Consider the following 16,478-nt stretch of genomic DNA (forward strand, 5'->3'; position numbering starts at 1 on the left):
CCACAGAGTCAAAGACGCGGCGGGGGGCGCGCCCGCAGGCTCCCTGAGGACCTCACCGTGCTCAGGGCGGGCGATGACACAGGCTCCCAGCGGCAGCGGGAAACGGGTCCTATCGGCAGCCGGAGGCGGGGAGGAAGGAGGAGAGAGCGCAGGCCCGACCCCTCCGCCGAGCGGAATGCACGTCGGCGGCAGCGGCGGCGGCGGCGGCGGCGGCGGCAGCGGCGGCAGCGGCAGCGGAACAGGCGGGCCGGGCGCCGGGCTGCACCTGCGCGCAAGCCGCGCGCCCCGCCCCGCCCCGCCCCGCCCCGCGCTCACCCCAACCCCCGTCCCGCCCATTGGTTTGGCCGCGGGCGGCGGGAGAGGGTGGGAGGAGTCGCGCGGCGCCCGAGCTGGCGGGAGCTGGAGAACTATCCTTGCAGGCCTGAGCCGGTGACACGCAGAAGCGCGCGTCTTCCGCCCGCCGTACACGTGGGGCTTCTCGGCCCCGGATCTCAGCTTCCTTCCCGGTGCGCGCCCTGCGTTTCCCGCACACGCTCGCTCGCCGCCCTCCAGCCCCACACTTCACCAGCCGCTTCACCTCGAAGCACCCTCGGCCTGACCGCCCGCGCGGAGGCGGGTCGCCTGAGGTCTGGCGATCAGCCGCGCCAGCCCCGCTTGGCCGCCAGCTGAGTCCTCGGGGACCACGGCCCCAGCTCGCCTTCTTTTCCTATAACGCTCTTCAGTCAATCCAGATGGTGAGAAGCTGTTAAACTTTCTTAACGGAAAAAAGGGTTAAGGGTATGAGCTAAGGAGTCCTTCGTCGCCTTATTTTTCAGGCGTTTTACAGGCACCGGATCCCAGAATGCGTTTAACACAGCCAGTTTCCACACACACTCCCTCTCCTTTTCCTCTGGAGGATTAAGAGCAGAAGCCTTTGGAATTTGGGAAACGTTGGTTCCAATCTGGATTCCACTACCCATTAGCCGTTTGACCCTGACCAAAATAACCTCTCTGGGCTTCAGTTTCCTCTGGGATAAAATGAGGCTTTTGAGACCCACCTTAGGAGGTTATTGTGAGGATAAAATGAGATAATGTGTGTAAACCTTGTAGTAACAGTACCCAACACAAATAGGAAAGGCTCATAAATAGTAATAAAGGCCATTGTTAATATTAGAGTTTCACCTCATCTCACCCCTACGTGACTACACCATGGGCTCCATCTGTAGAAGGAATTCATTCATTTAGGTCCTGGCCTTCAGTCAGCCTTCAAGTATTTGTTGCAGTGAATGCAATACTTGTCCGAAAATTGTGACACTTTTTTTAGAAGCTTCTTTCAAAGAGACTAGTTTCTAATAAAGGAAAAGATCTGAGTTGGCTGGTATGCCCATTTTACAGATGTGGGAACAAGATCAGAAAGGTTATATAATTTGGATAGAGTCACACAACTAACTGGCAAATGGCAGAAGCCAGATTTCAAGCCCCAGTCAGACGGGAAAATCTGTTCTCTTTCAGCCAAAATTCTAATAGGGACTTTTTATAAACAGCAACGGAGCCATTATTTATAATAAAATTGCATTAACATTTTCCTCTTTCCTATGAGAGTGATCTACTGAGATAAGTTTAAAAGCTTTTTCTATAAGTTTGAAAATTCTCAAGGACATGGGCAACTTGATTTGATTTTGGTTTTGTATTATTTTTTCATTATGTCATTGATAAATATGCACTGTTTAAATTCTCTCAATCCAGCTCCCTTGTCACCAATACCTTGTATTTATAAAAATGGGTGTGAGTACACAGCAGCTACGAAAGAGAAGGAAGCTAAATAGCCCACATTTTGTACCCACCATCAGTATAAACGGTTATGAATAGCCCTAACAAAGTAATTCCTAAATTGTTTACTGTTTAGTAGTGAAGTTCTATAGTTGGCTTTCACACTGCTGCTTGTGAAAAGAGAGGAACCATTACCTGAAAAGCTCAAGAATCCCAGAGAGCCCAACCTGCCCAGCAACCAGCCACTCCAGTACTAATTGACAATGTTCCCCAGTCGTGGAGTAGTAGAATTCAAGTTATCACTGTCTTTTAGCCAGATCTTGCTCCTTCAATTTCAACATCTCTGCAATCTACCTATTCCCTTCAATTCACACTATCAAGTCCTTGAGTCAGTTATCTGTTTCTCTGTTTGCAGCTACATCTTTTACTTGCACTTTTCACCACCTTTAAAGTGCCTTGACAGAGCAGGTCACACAGATGTCAGTGAGCTAGGCAGAGTTTCAGGAGTGGCCAATAGCTGCTGCTAACAGTTGCCCAATAATAAGACTCCATTTCCAACTCACTGGGGGAAATGCTATGCACTCACACTCACTGGGGGTCAATTCATATTCACGAGAAAGAGGATCTCATTGGCCTGGTTTAGGTAAAGTTCTACCAAGGGTCCAGTCAGCCTTGGTTAGGTGGGTAGAGGTCACATAGTAGAAACATCTCTGTGAGTGACCTCTCTCTACTAATGAAGCAGGCATGTCTCAGAGAAAACCCTAGTAGGTATCTTCTATTCTACATGATAAATGAAGACTCAGTGAGACAGACCGGATATTAAGAGTTAACACTAATGCCAAGCCTAAGAAAATGACTTTGAACATTGGAAAGCTTGTCCTTGAGCCTTTTGCACAAAGGGAAGTCTATTTATCTGTTGGGCTCAGTGATTAAGTGAAGCCTAGAGGAAAGAATCAGAAGTGGTCTAGAGTGGAAATTTTTTTTTTTTCTTTTTTTGGCTGCACTGGGTCTTCTTTGTGGGCTTCTCTCTAGTTGTGGCACGCAGGCTCAGTAGTTGCGGTGCGGGGTTTAGTTGCCCCGTGGCATGTGGGATCTTAGTTCCCCGACCAGGGATTGAACCTGTGTCCCCTGCCTTGGAAGGCAGATTCTTAACCACTGGACCACCAGGGAAATCCCTAGAATGGAAATTGAGCAAAAGATCTCTATCAGAGGAAGGATGAGAATAGGCCATCAGATCAGCTCAACATAAGGGTGCTGCCAAGGAAATATCAATGGGATGAAAATAAGTAGAGCTCATATTTTTTGTTCTTTGTTATTATTAGCTTTCAAAATGTTTCTTACTTTACTAGGTGTCAGTCAATGACCAGGGATCAAGTAAGTTGACCAAAGGTCACAAAGGATCTAGGGAGTGGTTTGGAGTCAGTAATTTATACAGACTAGCTCAGTTGGAAATCCAGAGATTTAGTGATTTTGTAGAGAAAGCTAAGGGACAGGAGACAGGAAGAGTTTAGAGAGAGGCTCAGGAGGAAAGGAGGAAAATGGAGTAGTGACACATTCATCATGGGCTGGCAAAGCTGTACTACATGTATTGGTCAACTTCATCCACATCTGTTCCAGGCATAACAGATAACAAAATAATAGTAATAACTACACTAAGAGGGAAATTGAGTCCTGAGAATAACTTTACAGGGGAAGGGAACAGCTTGCAAAAAAATAAGTACCCTGGGCGTTGTGCGGGGCGGGGGGGAGTTGGGGACATGTTGGTCAGAGGGTACAAACTTGGAGTTAGAAGATAAATAAGTTCTGGGGATCTAATGCACAGCATTGTGATTATAGTTAACAATACTGTGTTATATACATATACTTGAAAGTTGCTAAAAGACTAGATTTTAAATGTTCTTATCACACAAAAAAAATGACAATTGTGTGATGGAGGTGCAGAGAAGAACAAGATAAACATGGTCCTTGCCCTCAAGGAGCTTGCAATCTTAACAGGGCAGGCAAACAAGTAATTACACAAATAACTATCTAAGAACTCGGTAAAAATCTATAGAATACCTAAGTACTTTGATTACAATTTCACGATTTAAAATACACCACCACCTTGATTTTCACTTACTTGCAGGACTTCTGATATTATGTTCCAGTCGGTGCTTAATCCTCGCCTTTCCCTGTTCTAGTACCAGCAGTACCCAGACCCTGTCAGGCATCAGCAAAGAAACAGATTTTCAATTTTCATTCTTCCACTTGACAGATCATTATTTTGAACCTTTGAAATTTGACCGTAAGATACCTGTGAAGTAAAACATGTTTAATCGGGCTTCCCTGGTGGCGCAGTGGTTGAGAATCTGCCTACTAATGCCGGGGACACAGGTTCGAGCCCTGGTCTGGGAAGATCCCACATGCCGCGGAGCAACTAGGCCCGTGAGCCACAACTACTGAGCCTGCGCGGCTGGAGCCTGTGCTCCGTAACAAAAGAGGCCACGATAGTGAGAGGCCCGCGCACCGCGATGAAGAGTGGCCCCCGCTTGCCACAACTGGAGAAAGCCCTCGCACAGAAACGAAGACCCAACACAGCCAAAAATAAATAAATAAATAGTTAATTAATTTAAAAAAATATAAAAAAAAAACAAAACATGTTTAATCATCTGCCCTGTATTCTGGAATTGCTCATAGTGTTTGAAAGAATGCTGATTGATTAAAGAGTCCAGTTATCGCAGAAACCACTGGAGTTTTGTTATCTAATCTCTATCATAATTCATGAATAAAGATTTAGGAAGTCTTAGAAGAAAATTTTACATGCTGTTTTCTCAGAGGCAACATAAAAAGGCATATGCTAACCTAAAAAAGCAAATATATTATTAATGTATTAGCTAGGATGCTTTTAGCCGCAAGTAATAGCAATTCTGAGTCAATGGAAATCTGTCCTATGTAACAGAAAGTCCAGAGAGGAAGAACTTCAGGATTGATAGATTCTGTAGCTCAACACTATTTTCAGGGATCCTGGTTCTTTCTGTATCACAGCTCTGTCGTCTCTGGGCATCCTCTGGATTCATCGTCAGGCTAAGAGCAAAAAGACTGCTGTGGCAGTTCTAGGCAACACATCCTGAAATGACAATATTCAGAGGGGGTAAGGGGAAGAAACCATCTCTTCCTGTAACTCTTTCTTAGAAAAAAGGAAATATGCCCTAGAAACCCTCTAGCAGACTTCTCCTTCCACTGGGCAAAGTAGGGTCTCATGCCTGTACTTGAACCAAACACTGGCAGGGGAAATGGGGTTAGCCTGAGACCATTCAGCCCAACCTTGGGACTGGAGTAGAGCTCAGCTTCCTCTGAGGCACCTGACTGTGAGGGCTATGGATAGGTCTCTGAGCAAAATCAGGGTTGTATAAGAAAAGGGCACCTATGTCCACTTACACTTCCTGAACCATTTTTTCAAGATAACAGCTTGAGTACAGAATGATAATTCTGAAACAAATCAGTGGCATTGGTGGTCATCTGATTGTCATAAATGTTGATACACCTAGTTCACTGAGAAAACACTGAAGAAAATTGCTCCTCTTCTGATAACACTTAATGGTGTTATATAATGAGAGCATGTGAAAATAATATTTTTATTAACCTTTACAAGATACTTAAAATTCCAGTCATGAGAAGTGAAGATTACCAAAATGTATCACAAGAGTCCCATCAATTGAACTGGAAACTGGGGAATCTTGTCCATAGGCCTAGGTCACCAAACTTATGGCCTCTCATGTTAGCACCAGCTCAGGATAATATTTCACCTTCATTACGTTGTTGAACCTGTGTGGCTCATTTCAGAGAATATTTGTACTAGTCAGGATAGGCTAGATTATAATACAATAACAGACAACTCCAAAATGTCAGAGGGGTTACAGAATAAAATAGTTCTCTTACAGGAAGTCCCTTGGAGCTCTGCTAGCTGTCCATGAGTTGGCTTGGCACTTGCAGGCTGCACTGGTCTCTAAATCCTTCTATATCAAAGTATTTCCCCCCACGAAGTGACATTTCATTGGCCAAGTGAAGTTACATGGCCACATCAAACTTCAAGGGGCAGGGGATCCTTGTACCCAGCAGTAGAGGAGAATTAGATTATTAATAAATGGTGATAATGCCTGACACAATATTCATAATAGATTCACAAGTAGATTCTATGAAGCACATTCTTTCTAAATCAATTTGCTATTGTCAGTATATGAAATACTGCAATCAAGGCTGCCCTTCTTTCTAAAACGATTCTTATAAAGAAGTCATGACTAATGTTACTTTGGTGGTGCCTACTCATCCCATGGCCCCTTCCTTCTAAGAAAAATCCATCCCCCTCACCCAACTGAGGGGGCAGGCCTAGACCTTCCTATTTATAGCACATGAATTTTAGCCTCAGCAGATTGTTCTAGGGTTGGGTGAAAGCCCAATCCAAGCTGGGCTATCAAGATTCTCTTTCTTTTGAGAAGCTGGACTTAGGACATAGCAATAAATACTGCTTAACGGGAACATAGAATCAGGGCTATGTCAGACACTTTCTTGACAACATAGACAAAGCTCTTCAAAAGAAAGAAAAAAACAGGCAGGCAGGAAAAAAGCGTAGGTAATCAATCACCCACATGGTCCTTTAATCACAAGTTCTGACTTTCAAGTTACAGTCTAGTCCTAAAACTCTGTATACTTTCTGACTTTGGACTCTGTGCAAAAGCGCTGTGTTCTACCAAGACTTCCATCTTCTGTTTAAATTGGTTTGCAATGGGTTTCTATTTCTTACAGCCAATCAACGGTTGCAATAGCCAAAACAACGAATAACTTACACTGTCCTGAAAATGATTAACGTACATTAGGGGCCCATTGGTCCAATGTTCCTCTTACCTGTGGTTTTAAATGATAGGACATTATTTCCCAGAGTGTATTCTCTGTAACAGTGATCCTCCACACTGCTCTGTGGAACAACAGATCTAGTATCAGATAAGTTTGGGAAGTACTGCATCCTGCATCCCCCCTTGAGAGACTGTAATATACATTAGTATATTTAAGGGTCTGAGAAATTCTGCAATTAAGAGACCCGTTAAATCTCCTTAACCCAGCATTACCAAATGGATACATGCATTTTCATATAATACAATTTAAAACCTCTTGGAGCTTGTGCTCTGAGGAGATCAACTCTTTGAAAGTTGCTATTAAGTAGTGATTTAGGAGGAGTACTTTTTGCTGCAGCAGAAATCTGTTGAACAATGCTCTCTTCCCTTGCTTTTTTAACAACTACCTAATGACAAAAATGATTATTTAACAAGGAAAAAAAAAAGTGAGTACCAACCTAAGGAAAGCATTGCTCCCACCAGATGTCTCACTACCAAGATGAAATTTAGAATTAATAGTCTTGTGCTTCATTTTACTCTGGATGAGAAAATGCCTTTTCACAAGGAGGGAAAGATCTCCAAAGAGTGGGATGAAATATGTAGGTTTTCTTGAGTGATCTTGGAAAATTACTGAGGAATCTCCTTCTAGAAGCTATCTTTAGGATATCCTGTCTGACAGCTGATAGGAGAACCTGTGACTAGGCCAGCCACTATTTTATATTACCTCTGTGCCTTATACAAATTAACAGGACTTAAAAGACTGCTTAACACTTTGGCTTCCTGGCCAACTGAAGCAATAACAGCTCATGTTGGTGCTCCTTTAAAGTAGAGCCAGATTGCACACAATGATCTAAGAATCAAGAGGGGAAGTAGCCCTGTATTCACAGTCATCTTCAAGATCAAATGATTTTTTTTCTGCTTCCAGTTGTCCTAAGAGGTTTTTAGGTAGAGAATGAAGATAGTTATTAAACTCTTATTGTGTGCCAGATACTGTCCTAGCCACTTTATATTTGGGACCTAATTTACTAACTCTATAGGTAAGTGTTACTTTTGTAGCTAAAGACACCAAATCCATAAAAGTTTAGACAATTTTATTACAGTCTCTTTGTTAGGCAATAACCTAACTATTAGGCAAGAAAAAACCAATTCCATCTGATTCCAGATGCACTTTGTATTTAAACATGCTTGTCACACAGCAGCCAAATGATGTTTTACATATAGTAAATGAGGCAGTCTAACAGTATAGATAAAGAAGAAAGGGGTGTGTATATGTGTGTTCGTGTGCACCCATGTCTGTGTGTGCTTTTAACTGGAGCAAAAGATTAACTCAAATAGTTCATGTAAAAACAATTGACCTCAAAGGGAACTTCTGGCTAGGATTTCTTTTTTTAATCATGAATATTTCAGTTCAGTAAATAGGACTATTAACATTATAGGAAGACATATTCAGTATATCTGTAGGCTTTGATATTCAAGGACAAACAAGAGCCTGAAACATTAAGGCTTCAGTGTTTATGACATGACCAGGATTATCTAAATTGATGCAGCGATTAAAATGTTTCATCAGGAAACAGTTTATTCAGGGAATCCTGGATGAAATGCTGTAAAATCATTGGTGAACTATTAAATGATGCATATAAGTAGGAAGATGAAATCCCAGAACTGTGCTTCTTCCCATTTCATCTGTCTTTTAACTTCAGTTCTCATTACAGCTTGAAAAAGAGTATTTTCTTTTTTTTTAAATTTTGATATGGTCCAATTTACCTATTTTTTTCTTTTGCTGCGTCTGCAGGCTTTGTCTTTTTTTTTTTAATTAATTAATTTTTGACTTATTTTTGGCTGCGTTGGGTCTTCGTTGCTGTGCACGGGCTTTCTCTAGTTGCGGCCAGCGGGGGCTACTCTTCCTTGCGGTGCACAGGCTTCTCATTGCAATGGCTTCTCTTGTTGCAGAGCACGGGCTCTAAGCACGCGGGCTTCAGCAGCTGTGGCACGCGGGCTCAGTAGTTGTGGTGCACAGGCTTAGTTGCTCCAAGGCATGTGGAATCTTCCCAGACCAGGGATTGAACCCATGTCCCCTGCATTGGCAAGTGTATTCTTAACCACTGTGCCACCGGGGAAGTCTCTAGAACATAAGACTTTGAGTATATATTCTTAGAAATAGGTATTCTAAGGACAAAAAGAAAGATAAATTTTAAATTTCATCTAGTAGTCTAATTAGTGAAAAATACTTGGATCACTTTGAAACTATTTTATGGACATTAGAGAGCAAATGATTATGTTAATGTGTTGGGATCCAAAATGTATAAAATGAGCCCAGGATGCCTTCTACCTGAAAGCAAGGAAGTTATCAAAGACTGTTGGGATCATATCAAAATGACACAAAAGTCAGTTTCCTCTAGGCTCCCTCTAGCCAAATACAGAACAATTTAAACATCCAAAAGAAAAATGATTGCAACAAATTGAAACACGTTGAATGTATAAAATCCATGCATTCATAATGATATGAAAAAGAGAAAGAAAGCTAATTAATTAATTAGCTAATTAATTACATAAATATACAAAAAATTACTGGTCACCATTACAAGTAGCTAGGGCATGGTATGCTCGCTAGGGCTGCCATAACAAAATACTACAGACTAGGTGGCTTCAACAACAGAAATTTTTTTTCTCACAATTCTGGGAGCTAGAAATCCAAAGGTGTCAGCAAGGTTGATTTCTTCTGAGGCCTCTCTCCTTGGCTTGCAGAGGCCCACATTCTCCCAGTGTCTTCACATGGCCTTCCCTCTGTGTATATCTGTGTCTGAATTTCCTCTTCTTGTAAGGACACCAGTCTTGTTGTATTAGGGACCACGCTAATGACTACATTTTAACTTAATTGCCTTTTAAAGACATCTCCAAATACATAATGGGGCTTAGGACTTCAACATATGAATTTGAGGAACGACACGACTTAGTAACAACAGGCACCAAGTCCTTACTTTGAAAATTAAAAACTAAAGGAAAAGAGGAACTTCACTGGCAGTCCAGTGGTTAGGATTCCATGCTTCCACTGTAGGGGGTGCGGGTTTGATCCCTGGCCGGGGAACTAGGATCCTGCATGCCACACACAGTGCGGCCAAAAAAAAATTTGTTTTTAATTAAAAAATAAAGGAAAAGAATTTATCCTGCCCATCCTTTACAAAATACACTAAATTACTCTAATTGAGGAGGGAAACCCAGTTAATAAATTTAAACAGAGGGACTTCCCTGGTGGCACAGTGGTTAAGAATCCACCTGCCAATGCAGGGGTCACAGGTTCGAGCCCTGGTCCGGGAAGATCCCACATGCCTCGGAGCAACTAAGCCCATGAGCCACAACTCCTGAGCCCGTGTGCCAAAACTACTGAAGCCCACGTGCCTAGAGCCCATGCTCTGCAACAAGAGAAGCCGCCGCAATGAGAAACCCGCGCACCTCAACAGAGTAGCCCCCACTCACCACAACTAGAGAAAACCCGCACGCAGCAATGAAGACCCAAAGCAGCCAAAAATAAATAAATTAATTAATTAATTTAAAAAATAAAAATTAAAAATAAATGTAAACAGAATGATTGAATTAGAAAAACACTTTTGTGGTATAGGCTGTGCTTATCAATGGATGATTAAAACTATTAAGGAGAAAGGTTGGTAGTTCACTTTACAATGATTAAGCTGTTACCACTTGAATCTACCAATCAATGTAGCATCACTAAAAGTAGAACAACCAGATGTTATATGCCTCCTGATGTGACGCAACATAACTTATGTGACATCACCTACGAGATATTCTTGCTAAAGAAGCTAAAACTGAATCTAATTGAACCTTTAGTCCTGACTTTCAGTTTACAGGAAATACAGTGGATGGGAGGACAAGTTGAATTACACTATGAAGAAGCAATTATCCAAATCCAGAAGGTAAGACATTGTACAAGGTAACTGACCTGATTTTGTCAACAAGTCAATGGCATGAGAAAATAAAAAAGGGAAAGATGACTGTTCTAGATTAAAAGAGACTTAGTCACAACAAAATGGAATGTGTTAACCTTGTTTTAATACTGATTTGAACAAACCAACCATAAAAAGTGTTTTTGAGATAATTAGAAAAATGTGATCATTATCAATGAGAGATATTAATGAAGTAGTGTTAACTTTTAGGTGTGATATTATAATATGTTGTTTTAAGTCCTTATTGTTTTTAGATATACACAGAAGTATTTAAGGGTGAAATGATAGAGAAACATCAGACATTTGATTTTAGAAATACAGAAGAGAAAGGAAAGAGGAAGGAAGGGAGGGAGTGATAAATGATAGATATGGCAAAATGTTGATAATTGTTGAAACTGCTAGGCCAAAAATTCTCAAAAGTGGTCCCCAGACCAGCAGCGGTACCATCATTTGAGAATCTGTTAGAAATGCTAATTTCTTTTTTTTTTTTTAGAATTCTTTTTTTTTTTAACATCTTTATTGGAGTAAATTGCTTTACAATGGTGTGTTAGTTTCTGCTCTATAACAAAGTGAATCAGTTATACATATACATATGTTCCCATATCTCTTCCCTCTTGCATCTCCGTCCCTCCCACTCTCCCCCCTAGGTGATCACAGAGCACCGAGCTGATCTCCCTGTGCTATGCGGCTGCTTCCCACTAGCTATCCACTTCACGTTTGGCAGTGTATATATGTCCATGCCTCAGAATTTAGAAATGCTAATTTCTAAACTCTGAGGGTAGGGCCCAGCAATTTATAGTTTAACAAACCCTCCAGTTGATTCTGATGCAACTAAAGTTTGAGAACCACTGTGCTAGACAAAAGGAGGTCTGAGAATTTTAAGTGTTGAATATTTTTCAGTATGTTTGAAAACTGTCATTATAAAAAAAAAAAGTTAAAAAAAAACACCAGCATTTGTGGTATATGCAAGAGTCTGAAGGAGAATAAATTGTAACTACCTCCAGGGGTTTGTCATAGCATAAATAACCCTAAGAAGTGAATTACAGGGCATGTGAATTATCTCTCAATAAAGCTGTTTGAAAGAGAAAGTAAGTTAGTGTGTTTTTCTGTGGATCTCCTTGAAGGTGCCTTTCTAAGGCTTGATTTTTTTTTTTCTTTCTATGACAGACAGGCTTCCCTTTCATTCTCTCCTTTAATAAGCATTTATTGAATCTAATGCTGTGCCAGGTACTCTGCTGAGGGATGGGAAGATAAAGATGGATAAAATGCAGTTGCTTTCCTCAGTGGTTCCATAGCATAATGGGCAAAAGAGACAAAGGAATCACAGTGTAATAAGTGAGGGTTAAACTGGGGGTGAGTAAATGTAGTATGGCACCAAGACCAACAATGATGGAAGGCTTACTGGAGTAGGGGACACTTGTGCTGAATTGTAAAGGCTGAGTTGAGATTAATGAGATGGGGAGCAAGTCTCAGAGACATGCAAGAATACCACTCACTCACAAAGTCACAATAAAGAGCTGCCAGTGGCTAGGGCAGAGCAAGGGGTTCATGGCGGCAGTGGACAGAGACAAGACCCTAAAGGAACCAGCCTGCCAGACTTTTCACCACTGTTGTCTCCATCAATATTTCTGTGAATGTACGCAAAATGTAGTAAAATCCCTAGCAACTGGAAAATAATCCTAAGAGCCAGACTATGAAATTGTGAAAGTCTAGAGCAACCAAATAAAAGGAAAAATTTGGCCTAAAACCATTGCTCACATTTGTATAGAACTATACTGCTAAAAAGAATGCTAAGAGACTCCTTTGTATAGAATTGTTAGCTAAGTATAACTACCTAATCATTTGTGAATAAATTGAAATGAGCTATCTTGGGAAAGAATAGAAATGTCACTATTCTTTAACCACAGATTCCATCTTAGATATGGGGCTTTGAAGCAGGTATTTCAAGCTCTTTGAAGATTTTTTAGTGTTATTGTTCTAATCCACATTATTTTTTTAAGTCAAAATCTCAGGAATGTTGTGCCTATCAAATATAACTATCTTCTGTTGCATTTTCTATATATGCCACAAATATTAACTTTAAAGAAAGTGAAATGTAATGAATAGATTTTTGACCGCATTAAACCAATCGAAGAATTCCATAAGTAGCAAAATGAAAGATTTTTCCATAGAAATATAATTAAAATTTATTATCAATATAAGCAAGGAACATATCTCCCTGTTATTTGAATAGTACGTGCTAAAAGCGGAAATTAAGTTCAATAAAAGTCTATTAATTGAGACTATGATAAAGCAAAGATTTGGCTTTCTATGCATTAGCATGGTATATAAAATAAGAATTTTCCAGGACTTAATATAAACAAGGTTTCCAGAGTAATATTGTTTAAAATCACCAATCATATTTTTCTCTATGTTAAACCTGAGGTTTGCCCATTAATTATAAAATATTGTTGAGTGTCACAGCATACTAAAAAGAATACAGGCTTTGGAGCCAGATAACCTAGACCTGAATTCTGGTACTACCGCTTACTAGCTATGTCATTTGGACCATCTTATTTGTCTCAGCCTCAGTTTCCTGATCTTACCACCATCTTCCTCACAAAGGTTTTATGAGGTCTAACGAAAATGGTGTGTACAGCAGCAAGCAGGTTACCTGGCACAAGATGAAAGCATTCTACAGATATTATTAGTTCCCTTCAACTATAGTCTTCTGTACAAACAAAACTTAGTGGCTTAACACAAATATTTAGTATTTCTCACATTTCTGTGGGTTATCTGGGTAGTTCTGCTTTGGGTGGAATTGCTAGGCTAGGCACTGGGATTGCTGGAAGATCCAAAATGGCCTCACTCATTTGGCTGACATTTGGTATTAGTCAGCCAGGGCTGTTGCTTAGGCCACCTCAGTCCTTCTCTACATGGCCTTTCTCTGTCACTCAGGCATCTCACAGCATGGCGGCTGGGTTCAAAGAGGGAGCATTTCAGTAGCAATAGGCAGTGGAAGCTGTCAGTTCTCTTAAGGTCTAGTTCCAGAAGACCTAGAATGTCACTTTGTCTACATCCTACTGGTCAAAGCTAGTCTAGATTCAAGGAAAGGGAAATAAGCTCCATCTCTTAACGTGAAGAGTGGCAAGTATACTTGTAGGAGAAGTATTTGTGGGGGACAATCTTTGGAAACTAGCTACTTTAGTCTACCCTCTGGCCACAAATATTCACATCCTTCCAGTGTGCAAAATATACTCACTCTTCAGAGCTCCTAAAATCTCGTACTTTTATGGCATCAGGTCAAAGTCCGGGACTTTGTCACTTAAATAAGGTCCAGGAGCAACTGAAGCTCTTCAAGGGTGGTCTCTCAAGTGCAGCCCTTATTTGCAAAGACCGGTGAACTAAAAAGAAAAATTATCTGTCCCACCTGCATCCAGCAATACCATGGTGAAAAAGGGACAGGATAACCGCAATAGACACCTCCATTCAAAAAGAGAGGAATAGATATGATCCAGCAATACCACTCCTAGGCATATATCCAGAGAAAACTCTAATTTGAAAAGACACATGCACCCCAATGTTCACAGCAGCGCTACTCACAATAGCCAAGACATGGAAGTAACCTAAGTGTCCATCAACAGATGAATGGATGAAGAAGATGTGGTATATATATATATAATGGAATATTACTCAGCCATAAAAAAAAAGAAATATTGCCATTTGCAGCAACATGGATGGACCTAGAGATTATCATACTGAGTGAAGTAAGTCAGACAGAGAAAGACAAATATTATATCACTTACATGTGGAATCTAAAAAAAATAATACAAATCAACTGATTTACAAAACAGATTTGCAGACATAGAAAACAAACTTATGGTTACCAAAGGGAAAAGGGAGTGGGAGAGGGATAAATTAGGAGTTTGGAATTAGCAGATACAAAATACTATACATAAAATAGATAATAAGGTCCGACTGTATAGCACAGGGAACTATATTCAATATCCTGTAATAAACCATAATGGAAAAGAATGTGAAAAAGAATATGTGTGTACATGTGTGTACATATATATTATCTATCTATATAATTGAATCACTTTACTATATACCAGAAACTAACACAATGTTGTAAATCAAATATACTTCAATTTAAAAAAAATTTTTTTAAGGGGTGGGAGGGATAGAAGGTACATAGCAGTCACCAGACCATAGTAATTCTGAAATTAGGCCAAGCACATACTATCATTTCCTCCAACTCTGAGATCAGAGAATGTGCCTTAATTAAGGCCCAGTTCCACGTGCTGGGAGTATCAGATTCTCTAGGCCCTTGGCTCTGCCCTCTGAGTCATTCTTCACTTTCCATAAGAAATGGTCCAGGGACTTCCCTGGTGGCGCAGTGGTTGAGAATCCGCCTGCCAATGCAGTAGACACGGGTTCGATCCCTGGTCCAGGAAGATCCCACATGCTGTGGAACAGCTAAGCCCCTGCACCACAACTACTGAGCCTGCGCTCTAGAGCCCTCGAGCCACAACTACTGAGCCCATGCGCCGCAACTACTGAAGCCTGCATGCTCTAGCGCCCGTGTGCCTCAACTACTGAGCCCACATGCTGCAGCTGCTGAAGCCCGCGCACCTAGAGCCCATGTTCTGCAACAAGAGAAACCACTGCAATGAGAAGCCCGTGCACCGCAACGAAGAGTAGCCCCCACTCGCCACAACTAGAGAAAGCCTGTGTGTAGCAATGAAGACCCAATGCAGCCAAAAAAAAAAAAAAGAAACGGTCCATGTTTGCAACTGAGTAGCAGTCTCTGCTTGCTTCTTGTCCAGAGGAAGTTGTGGGCTCAGAGGCCTCTTTTGTTTTTACACTATCTCTGTCCCTTCATGCCATGCTTATATAATTCCTTTTTAAAAATCTTTAGGGGCTTCCAGTGTATGAAATTTTAATCCACTCTATTCGATAAAAGCCACACCCTCAAATCTCTGTGAGACAGGCCCCCTCTATCTTGGATTTAGAGTCAGGTGCTATGGGACAATGCCTTTAAGATTCTCAGGGGTCCTTTTGTTTAGCAAAGAAAATCCAAGAGGTGTGCACTTAAAATTCTTAGAAGCTCTATCATCTAGCTGGCAGCACCTTGGATTTGATTCTTGCCAGCAAAGTCCTGGCTGGGACTCTATATTCCTGTTTCATCATATGCAGCTTAGAGAAACCAACTGGTACTTGCAATATTCTGCCTGCAAATCTCCTAAGCCATATTGACAAGTTCATGAGGTATGTTTTCTATCTTGTATTGATGTATTACTACAGTCAACAGGTTGCCAGACTTTCCACCACTACTTAACAGGGGTTGCCTTTTCCCCAGTATCCAATAACATTGTTATCACCCTCCTTCCAACTTCATTTACAGTCTCCTCAAAGCCCTTCTGGCCTCTGCCCTCCAGCTGGTCCCAAAGCCAATGCCACATGTTTTTAGCTTTTTATTACCATAGCACCTCACTTCCAGATTCCAATTTCTGTCGTAGTTTTCTATTGTTATATATATATTTTTTAATTAATTATTTATTTATTTATTTATTTATTTTTGGCTGTGTTGGGTCTTCGTTTCTGTGCGTGGGCTTTCTCAATTTGTGGCAAGTGGGGGCCACTCTTCATCGCGGTGCGCGGGCCTCTCACTGTCGCGGCCTCTCTTGTTGAGGAGCACAAGCTCCAGACGCGCGGGCTCAGTAGTTGTGGCTCACGGGCCTAGTTGCTCCGTGGCATGTGGGATCTTCCCAGACCAGGGCTCGAACCCGTGTCCCCTGCATTGGCAGGCAGATTCTCAACCACTGCGCCACCAGGGAAGCCCTCTATTGTTATATTAAAAAAAAAAAAAAAACAGCCCCAAACTTAGTGACTTCAAATGACTGCAGTCATAGTGGTTGGA

General features: G+C 41.3%; 2 protein-coding genes across 2 annotated transcripts in view; one reads left to right on the forward strand and one right to left on the reverse strand.

Annotated features, from left to right (window-relative positions):
- OLA1 (Obg like ATPase 1) overlaps window positions 1–199 on the reverse strand; it is a 172,620-nt gene extending 172,421 nt beyond the window's left edge. Inside the window, exon 1 of the mRNA XM_036857735.1 lies at window positions 57–199. The gene's annotated coding sequence lies outside the window, so the exon portion shown is untranslated. The remainder of the gene's footprint in view (window positions 1–56) is intronic.
- On the forward strand, window positions 60–10,541 carry LOC118898025 (forkhead box protein D1-like). The gene is made up of 2 exons (XM_036857736.1): window positions 60–734; window positions 10,474–10,541. Exon 1 carries the CDS (start codon window positions 74–76, stop codon window positions 431–433), a length of 360 nt encoding a protein of 119 aa, XP_036713631.1. The 5' UTR covers window positions 60–73; the 3' UTR covers window positions 434–734; window positions 10,474–10,541.
- The last annotated feature ends 5,937 nt before the right edge of the window (window positions 10,542–16,478 follow it).

Source organism: Balaenoptera musculus, chromosome 7 (assembly GCF_009873245.2).
Source record: "Balaenoptera musculus isolate JJ_BM4_2016_0621 chromosome 7, mBalMus1.pri.v3, whole genome shotgun sequence".
Classification (NCBI taxonomy): Eukaryota; Metazoa; Chordata; class Mammalia; order Artiodactyla; family Balaenopteridae; genus Balaenoptera; species Balaenoptera musculus.

Excerpts from the sequence above, each read along its gene's own strand:
- LOC118898025 (XM_036857736.1), top strand. The coding sequence starts at position 74 with ATGACACAGGCTCCCAGCGGCAGCGGGAAACGGGTCCTATCGGCAGCC.